Consider the following 19,407-nt stretch of genomic DNA (forward strand, 5'->3'; position numbering starts at 1 on the left):
GATTATTATCGGATAGGGTAATAACTTAGTAATTAACTACGTCTGAAAGCAGAAGTCCAGGGCAAATAATTCTCTCTTCATGTAACCGTATAAGAACATATTATATTCTTTGCAAGTTCTTGCGGGCCACATCAAATGAAGTCGCGGGCCGGATTTGGCCCCCGGGCCTTGAGTTTGACACCCCTGCTGTAGACAGAACACAGGTCTTTAAGTGCCTTGTTTAAAGGCACCAACAGATATTCACAATAACATTATATGAAACAGAGAATAAGGCTAAAGCATTTCCTGACCTTCCCAAATCCTAACAATGGATCAATATAGTTGATTTACTGTTGCAGCTTTAATATTTATATATTGACTTGCACATACATGTCATTATTGATACGTTAATGAAAGGGACTTCAATCTTCTAAAACATATGGAGAAGTCTCTTTGGAATAATTCTGTGATTCTTAAAACATGCGACCAAGTTGTTAACTTTCTTTATTTAATCAATGTGGAGGTGAAGCTGTTACTATGCGGTGTGAGCAGCAATAAGATGTGCTCTGACATGGCCCGTAAAGCTGATTGTCCTTCTGATCAGGAACATCTAATAAGATGAGTAAACATTGTAATAGGGTGAAACTGATTATCTATTTATTTAATTTGGTAATGAGGCTGAAACACTGGAAGTTTCCACACTTCTCTGGCACAGTCTCCCATGTTGGTCATAACATTCCCGTACACCCTTTATTTATTACACCGTTGTGAAGAAATGCGTGTTTTCAGATTGTAGGCTTTGGAAGTTGGACTGCGTGTGCTGGCTAAATGTTCGAGAGGCATCTCACGAGTTGCTGCAGCCTCTTGGTTTCATAACAGCTCTGAAATAAAGACGTGATGAGAGCCGAGATGGATAAGGAAGAGGGTGCAAGAAAACCTGCAGACCAAACCTGTCCTTATTTGACACTCAGTAGCCTCCTTTCACCTAACACCTACCAGCAAAACACACACACACACACACACACACACACACACACACACACACACACACACACACACACACACGCACGCACGCACGCACGCACGCACACACACACACACACACACACACACACACACACACACACACACGCACACACACACGCACAGACATTGTATCCACATTAAGGGGATTGCCATAACTTTGCTGTAATCTGTGCGTCTGACTTGCTCTCTCTCCACCCACTATGCGTCTCATGTGGTTGGGCGGGCGGGGGGGGGGGGGGGGCAGCGTTCTTCTCTCACATCCCTTCTGCTCGCTCAGGTTGTGGTTGATTGGGTGTGGGGAGTGATGATAACAGCCTGTTGGCATGCACAGGGTACTGTTAGGCAGGAAACATGCATCTCCACACTGAGCTGTTGAAACTCTCGCTGTCTAACTTAGTATCCGATATCCACCACATGGTCACTTCAGTCCTGATCGTTCATACTCAGCAGTTTATCTGATGTGTCATATGACCACAGCATCACTGCTTGTTTCAGGCTGCACTTACTTTCTCAATACTTCATTCCTGTCTGACAGCAGAGGCGTGGACTCGAGTCACATGACCCGGACTTGACTCAGACTAGAGTCCCCATCTATCGACTTGGATTTCACATGGGTTTGAGCCATTTGACTTAACACATCTCATTGAATGCATTTGGGACTTTACCCGTGTCTTCACGGTCTTGCTGAGGGACGAGACCTGGGAGAACCAGTATGGATCCGGGACGTATCAGGTTGACTTGGAACTTGACCTAAGACTTGACTTAGAACGTGTCAGTCTTGATTTGGGACTTGAGTGCAAATACTTGATAGTGACTTGTGACTTGGCCTGACAGACATATTGAAGGAACACTCGTGCCCCTTTAACTTTGCACTTACTACACCCTTTGGCTTTTGTGTTGTTCTTGCAATCCAGGAAGTGAAGATTATACTGCTGTTGCTCTAAGATAAAGGACTATTAGTAAACTCAATGTGGAACAGCAGCGCCTGTTATTCTGCCAACCCTTGGATTCAGCTGCGTTTCCTAAAATGTTAACCCCACTTACAATTATACTAATATTTGAAATGTTTATAACTTTTTAAAGTCGTTTTGGCTTCAGGGGCTGCCCCTCAGCATGTTTCTGGCTCACTGACAGCGTAGAGTGACAAAGTCCCACTATTGGTGTTGGAGTGTTCCCATTGGCTGTTGCTCTTCCAAAATAAACATACAAACTCAATATGCCTTGTATCCTTTTCAAATTAAACGCCCTCTGGATGATCAGAGAAATGTACTCGAAATGTGTCCTTTCAGACTACTTCATTCAATTGTTCTATTGGATATTGTTCGATAAATATGTTGCAAGGTGTCAATGTGCAGTTGATTAAGAACTGTATATGACACTGAGTTGAATGGTAAAGCACCTAATATAAGTACAACAATCAAGCAGGTAATTATATATAGTGTAGTAGTGGAAAAAGTACAATGCAAGTCAAATACAAGTTCCTCAGTGGTGTAAAGAAGCGTTTATTATATATACTGTATATATAATCAATCAATCAATCCCTCAAGGGGCAATTGGTTATGAGCAGCAGCGTATGTCATGTACACAGGCAGGAACTACAGGAAGAACACACAGATACACCCGGGAGCACAGATGTGGATCATTCCAATTTACACTATAAATAGTTCATCACAATAATAAATAAATACATAATCAAGTTTAAAGCCTTTCAAGAATTTAAAAGTTTGAGTGCAGAAGGGATGCATGATTTAGAAAAGCGATTAGTCTTTAGAGCAGGTCGAGCATATCTTCGCCCTGATGGCAACAGACGGAATTCATGTGAGAGAACATGACCTGGAGAGTTCAGAATGCTCTGTTCTGTTACAGAAGGAGTTTAAGGACACATCCTAGGCAATGTGTGGAATGAAGGTAATATGCTATGTGTCTTAACCACTAGCCCATGGGATGCCCCGATAGGAAAGGAAATAACCATATTGGTGATCTTTTGCAAAACACTAATTAGGTGTTTGAAAAGTCCAAGAATGCGCCCAGATTACAGGTGGGAGACAATAGTGGATGCATTTAGAAAGTAAAGGTGTGACATGAGAAGCGTGTGAGGGGAAAGAAACTGGGAACAAACATTCTGAGAACAAAACTGGGAACTGTAGCACCACAAAGGATCAGCAGGGGGAGCCAGATGGGAAGCAGAGAGGTGCGTTAGATCTTCAGACCCGAGACCCGCTCCGTCTCCTGTTTATTTCGTACATTCCATTGAAACAATAGCCCACTCCGGAGTGACGTCATCACTTTCTCTCAGCCCTTACTCACTTACAGGCAGCACTGTATTGCTTTAGTGGTCAAAACATTTCTCTTTCACTCTGTCTTTTTGTTTTCTGTGTCCACATGCCTCCTTTCTCCCGTTCGATGAATCTGCCTGCTTTCCTGCTCTGCCACACTCCCCACCATATGCTTTCTATTTTAATGATGGCTTAACGATATCGATATATAATGAATGGAAATGATGCACCAGAGGGACCGAATTATAGAAATCTATTGTTTTATTATTTGTAATGGTGTAAAAGCAAGCTGTTTTGTGTGTTGTTACAACATTCAATACATGAGTGAGGCATGTTAATGGTGCACTCCACTAATTTAGTATCACACACACGCACGCACGCACGCACGCACGCACGCACACACACACACACACACACACACACACACACACACACACACACACACACACACACACACACACACACACACACACACACACACACACACGTATGTATGTTGCTGGCAAGCGAAAAGCTAATGTTTGTAAAGTCTGTACATTGACCGGGCAAATACAAACAGTCCAAATGTGGGCAAATTGCGAAACAGGAAAGCACTCCTTCAGACTCTAAGCCCCCTGCAGAGCCAAGGAAGAGAACATATAACTGTGTTCACATAACAAACTGATCATAACGTTCAAAGTTGGCTGAGTCCCTCTCCTATTATCTCAGGGCCTTTCTGTTGACAGTGTAAACATGTGCAAAGCATCTGGAATCAAATGTTTGCCAACTCAGAGCTTCTTTCTGTACTTTGTGACAAACTGAAAAGAAAAATCTATGTGCACAAAAAAGGAGAAAACAAGCATAACGCTGTGACGTCTCTTTTATCCCTCTGGGTTTCTCAAATATGTGTTTTCTGCCTCCTGGGACATATGATGAGCTCATCACAGGCGGGGGTGCAGGGGCGGTTCTAGGGGGGGCAGGGGGGGCCAGTGCCCACACCAACAATGACGTTGGACCCCCCCTGTGGCCCCTTGAAAAAGAAAAAAAAAGAAAAAAGTTTAGAATTAAATGATTTCTTGGTTTACGGAATAGGCGTAACTAACGCTATTTGTCAATCTACTCGGACCCATTAGAGCAGGGGTCTCCAACACGTCGATCGCGATCTACCGGTAGCTCGCAAGCCCTCAATAAGTAGCTCGCCAAGCAAATCCAAAATGTAAAAAATATTTAAAAAAAAGGAAATGTAATTAAAAGAATCTACCCTATGCATTAACAAAACCTCAATCATAGCGAACTCTATCTACTTACTACAACTCTATATCTATCTAACACCCCTTCTCCCCCACAATGAATATCGACCAATCACGTTCTTGCAACTGTTTAAAAGGGGAGTGATTAGTAAAATATGCATAAATAAAAAGAAAGAATGCTAACTAGGTAACATAAGATAAGAATAAACAAGTTTAAATGATTTGTTATTGGTTGTGATCATATTCTAAAGATGTTTGGATTATTGAAAAGTATACAGCCCCCTTTCAGTGTTGAGAGCTGTATCCATAAATTCATGTTGTGCTCAAAGTGCACCAGATTGATGCATTTCACTTCAACATTTAATGAAAAATCTTCCTGGGGGTGCATGCCCCCGGACCCCCCTAGAGGAGGTGAGGTCCACCCCCAAATAAAGCAGGTTAAGATAATTAGATTGCATACATGTTCTTTTAGTAAACACTGAAAACGGGTCCCACAGACCCAAACAGCACACAAAGGTTAAAGGTCAGCATATAATAATGTTAAAATGTGCTAAATATATACACTGCAAAAAAACAAAACAAAGAGGAGTAAAAGTAGCTCACGACTTGTTTTATTTTTTGAAAGTAGCTCTCATCCTAAAAAAGGCTGGAGACCCCTGAATTAGAGCGTAACAACTGTAACTATAAGTATCTGAAATACATATGTGTACTGAAACAAATACCAATAACTGTATTGCATTGTTTTCTTATGCGCAATTACTTCATACTGCCTTTGTCTTTTTCATCCTGCATTTATTGTGCACCCCTCAGAAAATAACTGGCCCCAGCCTGGCCCCCCCACTCAAATTGGTCTAGAACCACCACTGCGGGGGGTGGAATGTAATTTTCTCTAAATGGTACTCAAGTACTTTTACTTACGAAGAATTTGTATGTACTTTACTTGAGTATTTTCATTTTATGCTGCTTTATACCTGCCTACTCTACAACATTTTACACTTTTTACTCCCTTACACTTACATTAAGTTACTACTTTGAAGATTTAGATTATTAGAACAAAAATATAAATCAGCTAAAACATGAAAGCTGATTATAATCAGCTTTAAGTATATAGGGTATTTCAAATTAGCTCCACCATTACCATGCATCAAAAGTCACAATTCAGTAATTTAATACATGATTCTGAAATGCCTTTATGTCTAACAAATACTTGTAGTACTTCATTATATTTTGATGCCAATACATTTGTACTTTTACTTATATTTTGAATCCAAGACTGTTACTTCTAATAGAGAATTTTGACAGTTTAGCATTGCTAATTTTACTTAGATAGCTGATACAATATGAGTTACTTTTTCATCACTGAGTACACCGTCAGTGTGATGCATGACGGGAACACACAGGAGCCAGCAGAGGTGGAAAAAGTACTCAGATCTTGTACTTAAGTAAAAGTACTCCGATCTTGTACTTAAGTAGCTACAAGTAGAAGTAGCAGAGTGTAGGAACACTCTGTTACAAGTAATAGTACTGCATTCAAATCATCGTTCTCAAAGCTGGTAAAGGTGCAGCTAGTTTGAAGTACTTTGTAGACTACAGGGTAGCTTGCGAATTGACTCCAGGTGGAACTAAAGTCTGATTTAACACTTGATTATATTTCACATCATTCATCCACATCTGTGAAGTAACTAAAGGTATTAAAGAAATGCAATGGAGTAAAAGTAGATCAGGACATTTCACTGCTTCTGGAAGATAAATACAGAAACTTTACTAAGTATTTCTATTTCACATATTGCACATGTTGTTTTTTTAAATTATAAATGGTGGTGAGGAGTATGCTGTTTGTTCTCTTCCCTCTGTCGTACCAAGTAAAGACTGCCATGTTTAAGATTTAGTTTGAATGTGAGTCCACTTCCTTAAAGTGGGACATACAAAGTGAAACATCCCCCGTGTGCGAGCAGATCACATTTCTCCCGAAATGCCTCCCTTTCTGCTCCAACAACCGCCTCCTTTCTGAGCACAATCTCTATCTGCGGGCTATAAGTCCCTCTCTGAGTTCACTCCTTTCTTTCTCTTTCTTCCCCTCAGACACAGACAGTAGAAAGTGAGAGAGAGAGGGAGCGGCCACCCAGAGCAGACCAGACTCCACCCAGAGCCCAGCCAGCGAACCAAGAGCCAGCCGAGCCCATAAAAATGAGTGGTGCACACCCCCGGCTCCACCAGAGCGCCGCGCCCGCTCCCAACGCTGTCTCCCCGGACAAGGACGCAGAAATGCCCGCCACGGAGAAGGACCTGGCCGAGGACGCGCCGTGGAAGAAGATCCAGCAGAACACCTTCACGCGCTGGTGTAACGAGCACCTCAAATGCGTCAACAAGAGGCTCGGGAACCTGCAGACGGACCTGGGCGACGGGCTGCGGCTCATCGGGCTCCTGGAGGTCCTGTCCCAGAAGAAGATGTTCCGAAAGTACAACCAGAGGCCCACGTTCCGCCAGATGCAGCTGGAGAACGTGTCGGTGGCGCTGGAGTTCCTGGACAAGGAGAACATCAAGCTGGTGTCCATAGGTGAGTGCAATGCATGAGTGTTGTCCTCTGCACCTCCATCAGGTGTCTCCTCTCCACGGTGCCTATGTGTATCTTTAAGGAGTTAGTGGTGCTAAGCAACAGCTAAGTAGGACTTCAAATGGATGGTTCTAATGGAAATAAGTGAATGCATGCCTGCAGGGAGACTACGGTTGAGTAGCCTATGTTGCTGCCCAGAAGAAAAAAGAGAAGAAAAAAGTGTCTTGGTAAAGAAAGTCCACTTTGTACAGGGAGGTCGATCCGAGCAGGCGTGTCTCTGGTGCTTTTGTCTCGGCTGGCCACTTTCGAGGTGGCTCGATTTGGGAGGAGGGGGTCTGCTGAGGGGCCCGGGCTCTCTGTGCACCCTGCTGCCTGGGCCGGGCCGGGCCGAGCCAAACCGTGTGGGCCAGGATGTAATTCAGGCCTAGTAGGATATGAGAGCTGATTCTGGACACACACACACACACACACACACACACACACACACACACACACACACACACACACACACACACACACACACACACACACACACACACACACACACACACACACACACACACACACACACACACACACACACACACACACACACACACACACACACACAGGGCTATTGTCTGTGCTCATGTCGTGCTGTGGCTGGCTGGGTCTCCAGCTCTAGCAGGACTTGGCTCACACAGTGACTCTGAGTTTAATGGGCTTTGCCTACATGCAGCTGCATACCTGCTCACAGCAATGTGACTCTGCAGCTGGTTACTAGACTGACCGTGAGATAAAGTATTGTTCTGCTGAGCTGCTAAAAAACGAAGAGATTTAGATTTAGCCTTTTCTCTAACAGAACAGAACAGATCTCGTCTTGCAGTGGCTCTCTAGGCTCCTTGATGGATTTAGTCCCAAATGTTGTATCAAACTCGCAATATGTGATTTTTGCCAGAGTGTCAGTAATGCTAACGCAATACCAAAAGTGGCATTGTGAACAAGAAGTGTGGCATCGTGTCAGATGCATTTTTCACCCGTAACCTCAGAGGTCTCATCCTCTACAAATCAAACGGATCCTTTGATTAAAACCAGTGAAAACACTGAATAAAGCAGTTTCACGTATAAACTGGAACTAGACTGGAAGCGACGATGGAGGGCTCGCCTGTGGACGACCTAGAGAGACGTATACAATTGGCATTGCTAACACGCTGCTTGACTGCCGCTAATGCTGACTCACCTTCAGTTTATGGCACTGACCATCAACTGACAGCCCACGGGCCACATCCGGCCCGCCAGACATTCCCATCCGGCCCGCATGGCGGGGATGACTGTGGCGTTGGCGGTAGTGGTTGGTGTGTTTGCCCCCCACTCATTTATTTTTTACATCGTCTCATGAGAAATGTGCAGTACCGAAGTCCAACAGAGAGGCAGCAGCTGCGGGACAGTAGCCTGCGTACTGCGTAGCCTTCCCTGCCCTGAAGAAGAAGTGATCCTTCGTTGGCGTGAAGAGTCTGCTAAGCTTTATGCGCTCCGCGGTACCTGAGCGTGCTCCACTAGTGACTATTGCTGCTGTTAGCTACCTAGCTAACTAGCTAACTAGCAACATTATCGTTCGTGTTAGAAAATCCTTAAAGATTGTTCAATTAACCAAATGAAAATAAGACACTAGTGTAGTGGTACATTTATCAAATACAAAAAAAAAAATATATAGGCTATAACTTTAATTTGTGTAGTGCTAACCACCGTAACTGTAATGGCCGCTGGTCTTGTAACTTCCGTTAGCCAAAATGGCGATCATTGAGTGTGTGAAGTGTCCAGCGTTCTACATTTTACTTTTGTATCGCTATGAGTACTCCTAATCTATTTAGCCCTACTTCAAATTGGGACGCACTTAAACAGTGAAAATAGTGAATGTACAGAAACACACACATCGAGACACAGTGCAGTAGTAAAGGCAGTCTTCTGTTTAAACCTTCATCAGCAGAGACTGTGATTGTAGGGCCAGACGAGGTGAGTCAGACACGAGTGTGTCCCTGTCATCGCCTGCTGGGGGAATGTGTGGCTCACTGGATTATTTTCTCACACATGTTGTTGCTTCCTGCTGCAGCAAACAGGTGAAGACATGGCACTGTCTGCACCATATCAAGATTCCCAGAATTTAGGATAGGGTTTTTTTAGTTTTTGGTTTGAGGCCTGAAATAAACTAAATGATCCTGTTATCGGGGACATTGTGAATATCCTCACTTGGTACAATACTGGGGGAAGTTATGGTTTATAAGTAGCTTATTTAACATACTTTTTATAATTATAGGGATAATATCATGTACATCGCAAATATTTTGGTCAGGGTAATAGTGACATACATTTTCCTTATGGACCTTCCCCAAACTCCATCAGAGCAGACGGGTTGAGCAGCTGAGGACAGATCACCCCATCAGCAGAGGTTCTTATGGGTCATGGTACAGTACCAGGCACCATGAGTCTGCTGTCGGCCCCTCCTGCAGCTGACTCACCCTCATCCTGCTCCTGTTGACTCACTGCATCTGAAGATGAGAGGGGAGTGCGCTCGCTTCGTCTACTTCCTCTTTTCAGTGCCGAAAGTGGGCACACCCAGAAGCAACCCTCGCCACAAATGACCCAAAGCCATCACTGCTCAGCATGAAGCACGAGGCCCCTCCCTTCTTCTCTGCTCTCAGCTCTTTTCTGTGATCTTTCACCACTTTACTTTCAAGTGTTCTGCCCTTTTCGGACCATGCTGGCCACACCTCGTTTCTGTTCTCTTTTCACTTATCTTTTGCTTGCATGACAACAAAAAACAAAAAAAGGCAGACAGGTTAAGGGGGTTGGGGGGAAGTAGCGGAAAAATAAACCTATTAAACTAACTATACAGTCATCAAAGCACTATTTGAAGTTTTGTTTTAGTTTGATATCAAAATGGTCGACGATACATTTTCTATTGATTGACTAATCCACTCACCATCTAACTCAATCAGCCATCACCTACATGTTTTAGCCTAACCGAACAGGATTGCCCCAACAATTGCTGTTATTTGGCAATTGTAGTGTTAAGTGTGCTTTTAAAGGCAGCACCCCCCGTGTCATCATCATCCCTGAGATGAGGGTTATTATGTGAAATGGTCTCAGCAGGCTGTGAAGCTAGATGACGTCAACATGCTGCAGTAACCTCTCTCGCAGTCCAACACAGACTGCACTTCACTGTAATGAAACTCAAAAGGTCATCTCTCTCTGCAGTTTTGACAAAACCCCCCATGATCTGTTACCGGCAGCAGACACATGATAGCTGATCAATAAAAACAATCCAGAGAGACGTCACATGGAGTCTGCAGGGAGCAGTTACAGCGACATGATGCCATCTACTGTAGTTAGCTATAGGGCTCCACAGTTATTTCAATTGAGTGATTCTACCATAATTAGTGAAATGAGTGAAATACCATAAGTGCAATATGGCAAAATGTGTACATATCTGGATGAAGAATTCTTGTGATCCAGCCAATCAACTGTAATCTACACAGACTTAATAAAAAAATCCTTGTTTGGTACAGATCCTCCTAAAAAATCAAACCATGGTCATTTTATTGTATTTTCAAGGATAATAATAATAATATATAATATTTTTATAGCGCCTTTCAGGAAACCCAAGGTCGCTTTACAAGTCGGGTAGGGGGGGGGGGGAGCAGGGGAAAAAAGGCAGACAGGTTAAGGGGGTGGGGGGGGGGGTAGTAGCGGAAAAATAAACCTATTAAACTAACTATACAGTGGGGAAAGCCTTGGTAATGGTAATGTGGATAATGTTTAAAAAGTGATCAATCCCTCCAGTATTTCAAATCATAACACAATTGTAATATCAGCTAATTAATTGTAATTAGTGAGTTTGGACTTAATGCGGACAGAGACCCTGAAGGTAGCACTGGTGAAACCCCCATTATTCTTCATAATGTCGCGATAAACTTGGTTGTGATTTGCATATGGTTTGTTGTGATTATAGAACATTCTTTAATTGATCTCATCTCTAATCCCGATTTCTGTGAGGACGTTCTTATGTGTCGAGGCACTTTCACTCGTGTTTAAACGAGATACATTTCACTGTGCATCAATGTGATTGTGTTGAAACCTTAAAACATTCCACAAGCTAAGCAGATAAATACTTTGTCACTCTTTTAAAAATGTATAATCATATTTTGTCAGCTGTTTCTCAGCAGCCCCGCCCCGTTTTTAAAGCACATCTTCATCTGTACTTGACTGGGCCTGCGTGCAGTTTGTGAAATAGAAAGATTGCAGCATTTCTGCCAAACTCTTCCCGTCACCCCCACAGAGCAGGGGGTGACATAAACAGAGCTGGGGGGTAACTGTGTACCTGGCTGCACCCCCACAGAGCAGGGGGTGACATAACCAGAGCTGGGGGGTAACTGTGTACCCGGCTGCACCCCCACAGAGCAGGGGGTGACATAAACAGAGCTGGGGGGTAACTGTGTACCCGGCTGCACCCCCACAGAGCAGGGGGTGACATAAACAGAGCTGGGGGGTAACTGTGTACCCGGCTGCAGGTTGAGACGCAGCGCGGTGGGCCTGTCTCCTCATGTTGCATTGTTAAATCCTAATGAAAGAATGGAGATAAACACGCTTACATCAGGAGGTATGTGCTCGTCTTAAACCAGCACTGAAGATGGGTTAATGGAGATCAAAGTGACACGTTTACAATGTTCCTCCTACAATTTATAAATGAAACTCCTGATCAATAAAACAAATCCTTGCTTTACCAATGTCAGTACACTAACAGGCTTTAGACCGGGAGCTTAGGGTGGCTATGCTAGCCAACTGTTAAACACAATTGAGTCAGTTTGCTAATAATCTTTCTATAAGCTCCTTTAAGAATTTTACAGTTTTCAATAAAGTAAAAAAAAAGATGGAACCCACCATTTGTATTGAAAACTTCATGTACGACTTGCTCAAAGGTACTGAGCATTAGCATTTATTGTGTTGTATTGCTTTTTCATTTAATTTCTTGTCAGCTACTCTGATAGTATGATGACCGTCTGTGTGACAGCTTAATTAAGACAGCTGTGACCAGTCACACTGCTGAGCAATTCCTCGAAAGCCTTGTTAAGTTCGCTCTGGTGTTCACACGACGTGATGTCATCAGTTATTTTGCATAAAGCACGGCTCTGTGCTCTTCTGTTTTTTTGTAACTAGGCGCCAGCTGCTTCTAGCAAATAACTTGAATTATAAATAGCTTTCCACAAGTATAAACTAGGCTTACCTTGGTGTGTTGTAATTGTGATGGAGTGTGTGTGTGTGTGTGTGTGTGTGTGTGTGTGTGTGTGTGTGTGTGTGTGTGAACTGATTTACTGTGATTGTGTCAACCTGCTTTGACTTGCGGTGCATGGCATTGTTAGATGAGGGCAGATACACAGAGCAGGGGAGGATACCTGACGAGATGCCTGACCTCTATTTGGATCAGACCATCCATATATGGACATATTTTAATTTGCAACCGCTCGCCGTCTAAAAACACTTAAAGATTCAGACTCAAAATCCCAGACGGATCGAGTGACTTCATCACATTGACACAGAAACGCTGTCAATAGATATTTCTTTACAGCTGCCCATGTCATTAGAAATGACCTGTATTATTGCTCATGCATGACTTAACAGACAGACCATGGTATAAATGTATTGGTACATTTTTGTATTGTAGCTACATTTAAATAGTCTCACTATGTACTTTGTCAAAGCCCAAAACCCCAAATAACAGCAAGCTGTAATTCAAACTGCTGCAATCAATATTTTATATAAGCAATGGATGAAATGACAGGCAAATAAAATAGTTGCTTATTATAACAGAGCCCAGAGATTTCTGCAGTTCCTCTCTTCTCTCGTGACCTTTTTTCAACTCATTGTTTTGTTTTCACGGCCCACAACTTTCCTGTTTTAGCTTAATGTCTTTGTTCTTATCAGTTTGGAGTTCTGCAGCTGTTTTCAGCCAGAAGGCAATAAAACCTGAGCACACTACCCATCCAGAACGAACAGCAGATGGACAACAGGCAGGGACTAGCTGGTGAACATATGGCGCATTTCCACTACAGCGCGGTTTAAGCGTGCCGTGCCCGACCCGTTTTTGGTTGCGTTTCCACTTGGCGTAGTACCGGCTAGCGGGTACTATTTCACAGTTTATCTGGCCCCATAAAATCGAGGTTCTTAGCGGGCCAACAACCAAGCTGAGTCGGGCTGAGTATGCTAAACTAGAGAGAGAATCGCTGGCAAGGGGGCTACAACTACTACAAGATGAACATATTTGACCGTGATTAAATTGTAATACACGTTTCAAAATGATGCCGAAGTAACAACATACTGATACCGGTTAGTAAAAACCATGAATTAATGCTTTGACAAGTCTGCAGACAGACGGCAGGCGGAAAACCTTTTAAAATGCGTGTTTTCTAAATGGAGATTGGCTAAGCTAACGTTATATATGCTCCGACTGTCCACACTCACAGCAACGGCCTAAACAGACATAAATAAAGCAGCAACTGTATTCGCCATGACACAGGCAGTCTGTGGTTTGTACTTGTTTAACTTGTGTCTAGTTTCTGAACAGATATGAGGAGCTGTGAGCTCTGAGAGCTAACAGCTAACGGCTGATGTTGTTTTTCTGTGGTTCTCATCGAAGATGACGTCACGGCTCTGCCTACACTGCGTTACTATAGTTACTGCCCCAGCTACTAAACTGTAATGGAAACGCAGCATAAAGTGAGCCAGGTACAAGGCCTAACTATACTAAGCCGAGCGAGGCCCTGCAATGGAAATGCGCCAATAGTGTAGCTCTAGCAGCTAATGGAGTTAAAATGAGTGAGTGGTGGACTCGCATCATCAGGCAGCCGTAAACACAACTCCACATGAATGCTTCACCATATTAACTTTATACGGTGATGATATGTCAAAACCATCTTTACAGCTAGTTCCCCCTGCCCCCAGGGGCCACAACGTCACTTAATACAGGTATAAAACTGTGTCCTGAGTAATTACAGTAACAATAACTAAGGCAACTCCCAAGACTCCTACAACTGCAGAGTCGGCTCAGGTAATGAAGACCTCTGTACACAAGCATCGGAAAATCTAAATGCTCTCTTTACTGCGAGCCTGCGTGTGTCAGCGATGTCGTACAACATCGAGATTAATCTTCAGGAACAAGATGGAAATGAGAGAGTGAGGGCAGAGGAATGTTTGCCAGGGAGTGAGATAAGGCAGAGTTTAGCTTCAGTTAGGTCAAAATGGATCACTTCCTGCCAGCTCATTATCATTAGCATGACTTCCTGTCTGCGCAGGCAAAGGGGACCGGTCAAGTGGATACTGAGGATTAGCCCAGTGCACATTCCTATTCAGTACAGTGGTATTCAGGCTATTGCATTACATCAGAGCTGGAAACTTGCCCCCGCACCCCATGCCTCATGTTCACACCGAACAAGCAGACATATTCTTTACCTTACTCAGGTGAATCGCTCCTTTGCACATAAACTACCGTGACGCCATATCCTGCAATCTCAATAGTGCTGTTACCTATACAAAGACCCGTCATGACACCAGAACCATGTCTCTACTCTCTAAACCAGGCCACGGACTCTTGAGTTACCGTGAGACCAGACGCTGCTCTCCGGCTGATCGGAGTTCTCTCACAACAGTTAGTTAGAGCCGCCTGGTATTTATTAACCCCCCTCATTCATCATGTTCGGCGATGTCCTCCTCTCACCCCCTCAGCCTCTGTCCGAGCCCACCCCCTCAGCCTCTGTCCGAGCCCACCCCCTCAGCCTCTGTCCGAGCCCACCCCCTCAGCCTCTGTCCGAGCCCACCCCCTCATCCTCTGTCCGAGCCCGTCCCTCTAGCTGCTCCCGCTTTTCCTCATGCTTCTCATTTTTCCCTATCCCTTCAAACTTCATTTTGTAAATGTCCCACTAAACGATCCTTCCCCAGCCCATCCTCAGTGGGCTTTAAAAATGTCCCACACAGCACTTTTCCCTGCCTTTATTTCCTCTTTTCTATCTCGGCCCTCTCCCTCCCCCCCCCCCCCCCTCGTCTGTAACCAGAGCCCAGGGAATGGGAGGGCTGCCAGGATCCAGTTTGCTTCTGCCCTTTTAAGGCTAAAAAATCAGGAGGAACTTTTTCCAGAGGAGGGAGTGAAGAGAAGAGAAGAGGAGGGGGGGAGGAAGACTTGAAGGAATAGAAAGGAAGTGTAGTAGTGTGGCTTGTTGCATGGATGGAGGGAGGGAGGGTTAGGGAAAGAGAGAACTCCAGGTCATACCAGCGTTTGGATGTTTGAAGCTACAAGCTGAATGCATCCAGTTGGTGTTTTACTGAACGCTTCATGTGAAGTGTGTGGCACTACCTCTTCTATCACAATCCCTGCTTAGCTCAGCACCGTTTTATTCAACATGTTTACAGTGTAACCCAAGACCTAGTGGGATATATATGATTCGGATTACTGAAAGGAAAATGTGAGCAATAATCACTTACTATACTTGCCACTTTTTAAAATGCCAGTCATGAAATGAAATCCAGGATACAGGAACACGTTTGCATTAGCACACCAACTCTCCGAAGGACACACTGCATTCAGATGCTTCGATGAGAGGAGTTTATAACCTCTGAGCTTCTAAACAACACGTTGATAGCTGGTTCTGGGAATCCTCCCGGTCACAAACAAATAGTTCTGCTTATTGCAGCACCACACGAATGAAGCACATATCTCGCAATGTGGATTTGAATGGGTTCTTCCTTAGCCAAAGCTACATACCAAGTTTTATGGAAATCGGTCCAGTGGTACCGGAGTCCTGCTGACAAAGACAAACACGCCGAGCCCATAATGACCCCAGAGAAGCTAATAATGTCATATCTGTGGTCATATGTCATGTGATTGTTTGTAATGTTCTATTATATATGATACAAATAATAAATATGAGGATACTCTGAGCGGTGGAGGGGGAACGGAGAGACCACACGACTGGACCCGGCTGTCTGTTCTGTCCCTTTACAACGTCTCTAATGCGCTCCAGATGTGGAACCTGAATATAGTGCCGAAACGTTCCTCTCTGCTCCCCCCTCTCCCTCCCTGAGACGCTGGGATCGGGTCAGGCTGTGGATCAGGGGTTGCTATGTTGTCAGAGCCATGGCACTGGGGCTAGGGGGGGGGGTGGGGGGTCTGCGGCAACGAGCCAAATGGATGAGTCATGGGAGTTTTTGGGGCAGATGGAGCATCAACAGCAGACACGCACATTCTCCAGCTTCTGTTGCCTCTACATCTCTCACACACACACACACACACGCACGCGCGCGGAGGGGGGGGGGGGGTTGTGAGTCAGCAGAGGGGGAGTCTGATCTGTGGCAGGCTGTGTCCGTATATGGGCTCCATCAGGCCTGCTGGCTGTGGTCTGCTGGGAATGCTGGCAGATTCCGTGCATGTTTAGTGGCTTTGTGTGTGAGGCATGAATCAAAGAGCAACACACACACACACACACACACACACACACACACACACACACACACACGCGCGCGCACACACACCTCATCACAGAGCGGGGAACTGATGTCCTAACAATACCTGCTCTTCCCTTACATGATGCCCTGTAAAGAGCTGCAAAGATTACAAGAACAATATTATTAACAACAATAAGGATAATCGGTTTAGAGTTAGTCATTCTTCATGTGAAAATGTCAGTACATTACATTACATTGCATTTAGCTGACGCTTTTATCCAAAACGACTTACAATAAGTACATTCGACCAGGAAGACACAGCCTTGAAGAAAACAGACTCATAAAGTACATCAGGTTTCAAAGAGCCAATCGTTTCAAGTGCCACTCAACTGGCTGTAGATAAGCCAGTCCTTTGTTAGTATATAAGTGCTCTGTTAGCAGTTCTTTGTTAGTCATTCTATCGCTCGAGGTGGAGTCGAAAGAGATGAGTTTTCAGTCTCCCCCGGAAGGTGTGCAGGCTTTCTGCCGTCCTGATGCCAATGGGAGCTCATTCCACCATCTTGGAGCCAGGATGTCAGCTCATCGCTACTTCTGAATGTGTACAGAACAGAACCATTGAAGTGATGCAAATCAACATATCACTAGGTAAACACTGCTTGCCTTTGTGCGGAGGTGGCCGACGGCCCGCTGTGTGACACGCCTCTTCTGTACGGAGCTACATTCCTGCTGCAAGTACCAGCCTGTGGTGCACCGAGCTCATCTTCTCTCATCTGAAGCCCCTTCAGGGGAAAGAGTTATTGCAATGTTGTGTTAAATAAATAATTGTGACTTGGCTAACAGTGCAATCGACAGTTTTCTGGCAACTATGTTTTTCAAAGTTTGTGTTTGTGGAAACGTTGTGGAGAGGGGGAAAAGGACGCAACATGGGTTGGAATGTAACAATGTGGCATAGCCAATCATCTTTGAAGGCAATTCTCCGCTACATGTATATCTCTTGTTCCCTCTTTCTTGTCTTGTGCGTCCAATCCAGCCCACTCAAAGTCCCTCTTTGTGATGAGCATATGTGTTCACTGGTAGCAGCTGACATGTCGTGTATCGGGGGGTTGGCAGCTTGCGAGCACATCTCTCTGTTGGAACATGAAGTCAAGACAGCAGCACTCTGAGATGTTGTAGTTCTGCATGCAGGAAAAGAACTCCTTTTGGTTCGGGCCCTCTCTCCACAGTTTCCACTCCCACTGCAGGCCTTACGTATTCCGCGTTGACCGAATCCGCACCCCCCCACTGCAGTCCCAAACACTGCTAGACAAAAACAACTTAGACAAATACATTCAGGACTTTATTTGTTGAAGTTGAAACTCTGCTCTAGCGACAATTATTCCAGTCTAGACTACAATAACAAATAAAATAAAAAGTTTAAAACAATGTCAGCAGCACTGAAATAAGCAAAGACTGTCCAACGGTGGTTGTTATGATGTTTGCATGCTTTCCCCCTACTCTTATCTGTGTTGAAGAATCTACAATCCGAGAGAAACTGCCAACTGGACACAGCTGCTGTCACAAAGGGGATTCATTCCTTTTAACAGACCTAAAAGTAAACATGTGTAGATACCCGTAATAGCCTTTCAACACTTACAAGAACCAGAATGTTCCTCCATGACTGTGTTCCTATCATCAGCGAAGACACACAAACGCATCGCTCAACCCTCTCCTCACGGCTGGACCTCTTCATCAGCTGCTCCTCTTGTGCAACATGTGTGTGCATGGTGCGGTGTTTCTGTTGCCGCTGTGTGTGTATGTGGTTTTCTTCCTCGTGTGAGAACTAGCTTCTGGTTGCCTCACCACCACCTCTGCTTGCAGCTGAGCGCGTGGCTCCGTCTGAACAACACAGACACATGCCTCAAATGTTAGAACCCCCCCCAACATGTCAGCAGATGTACTGGTTGTTGTTCAGCTGTCACATATCGAGAGCTTGAAGCTCTTCCTTGTTTGTGACGATTACAATGTCTACTTTTTATCTATGTATGGATATGATTGGCACGGTGAGGCCATGTGACCTTTCGGCTGATGAGACGAGTGACTCAGGCTGAATTGTAGTGGGCCGAGAATGGAGCCCTGTTGGACTTCATGTAGCGTGCTCTGAAGCAGACGCCATATATCGGACAGAAACAAAATAGAACTCATAAAAGTTGTTCTATTTTTCCAACAATCAATAACTCTGACGGTTTGGGAGTCACTGATATCAAATGGAAGTAACCATTGTAACTGATTTCAGGTGATAGTATTGAAAGATGCCAGATATAAATGAAAAAGTCATACTCGTCAGCCGACAATGAAAAAGGAATACATCGCATGCTTTCCTGTGTATAAGTTATTTTGGGGGGAAGGGGGTTTTGATATGATGTAAACCAGCTGGGGACTGGACAACATAATCAGGCAGCACCAAAACCCATATTCTACCTGCATCTGAGGTATTCAGATGAATGTGGTCCATCAGTACGGGCTCAGTGCTGCGCTTTCTCTGAAGCTAGATACAAGTATGTACAAAGAGGTATAATGGCGTATATCTCTGACCAGACCATGGTCCATGATTTCTAGGCACGCGTCCAGCCACTCCTCCTTGAAGCCACAGCAGATAACAGAGATGCTCCCGGGGGGATTTGGAATGTAAATCCCATATAATTACATATTCTCTCTTCTGAAGTCTAAAGAGCAATGATTGAGTCCTTCCTAGTTTCTTATACAGTTTCCTCTATTTTGAAGGACGGCTGCACCCCCAAATCATTTTTGTAACATTTTAAATGACTTTCATCCTGTGGTGCACCAGTTCCTTGTTTTATTGAAACACTTTTGAATAACCAGGTTTGTCTTCTACGAT

General features: G+C 44.4%; 1 protein-coding gene across 4 annotated transcripts in view; it reads left to right on the forward strand.

Moving 5' to 3' along the window:
* flna (filamin A, alpha (actin binding protein 280)) overlaps positions 1 to 19,407 on the forward strand; it is a 55,010-nt gene that overhangs the window by 1,316 nt on the left and 34,287 nt on the right. For all 4 annotated transcript variants that reach the window (XM_071203856.1, XM_034086662.2, XM_034086663.2 and 1 more), the window contains exon 2: positions 6,593 to 7,067. In XM_071203856.1, coding sequence (XP_071059957.1) covers positions 6,698 to 7,067 — 370 coding nt within the window. In that variant the 5' untranslated portion in view covers positions 6,593 to 6,697. The remainder of the gene's footprint in view (positions 1 to 6,592; positions 7,068 to 19,407) is intronic.

Source organism: Pseudochaenichthys georgianus, chromosome 7 (genome assembly GCF_902827115.2).
Source record: "Pseudochaenichthys georgianus chromosome 7, fPseGeo1.2, whole genome shotgun sequence".
In the NCBI taxonomy this organism is placed as follows: Eukaryota; Metazoa; Chordata; class Actinopteri; order Perciformes; family Channichthyidae; genus Pseudochaenichthys; species Pseudochaenichthys georgianus.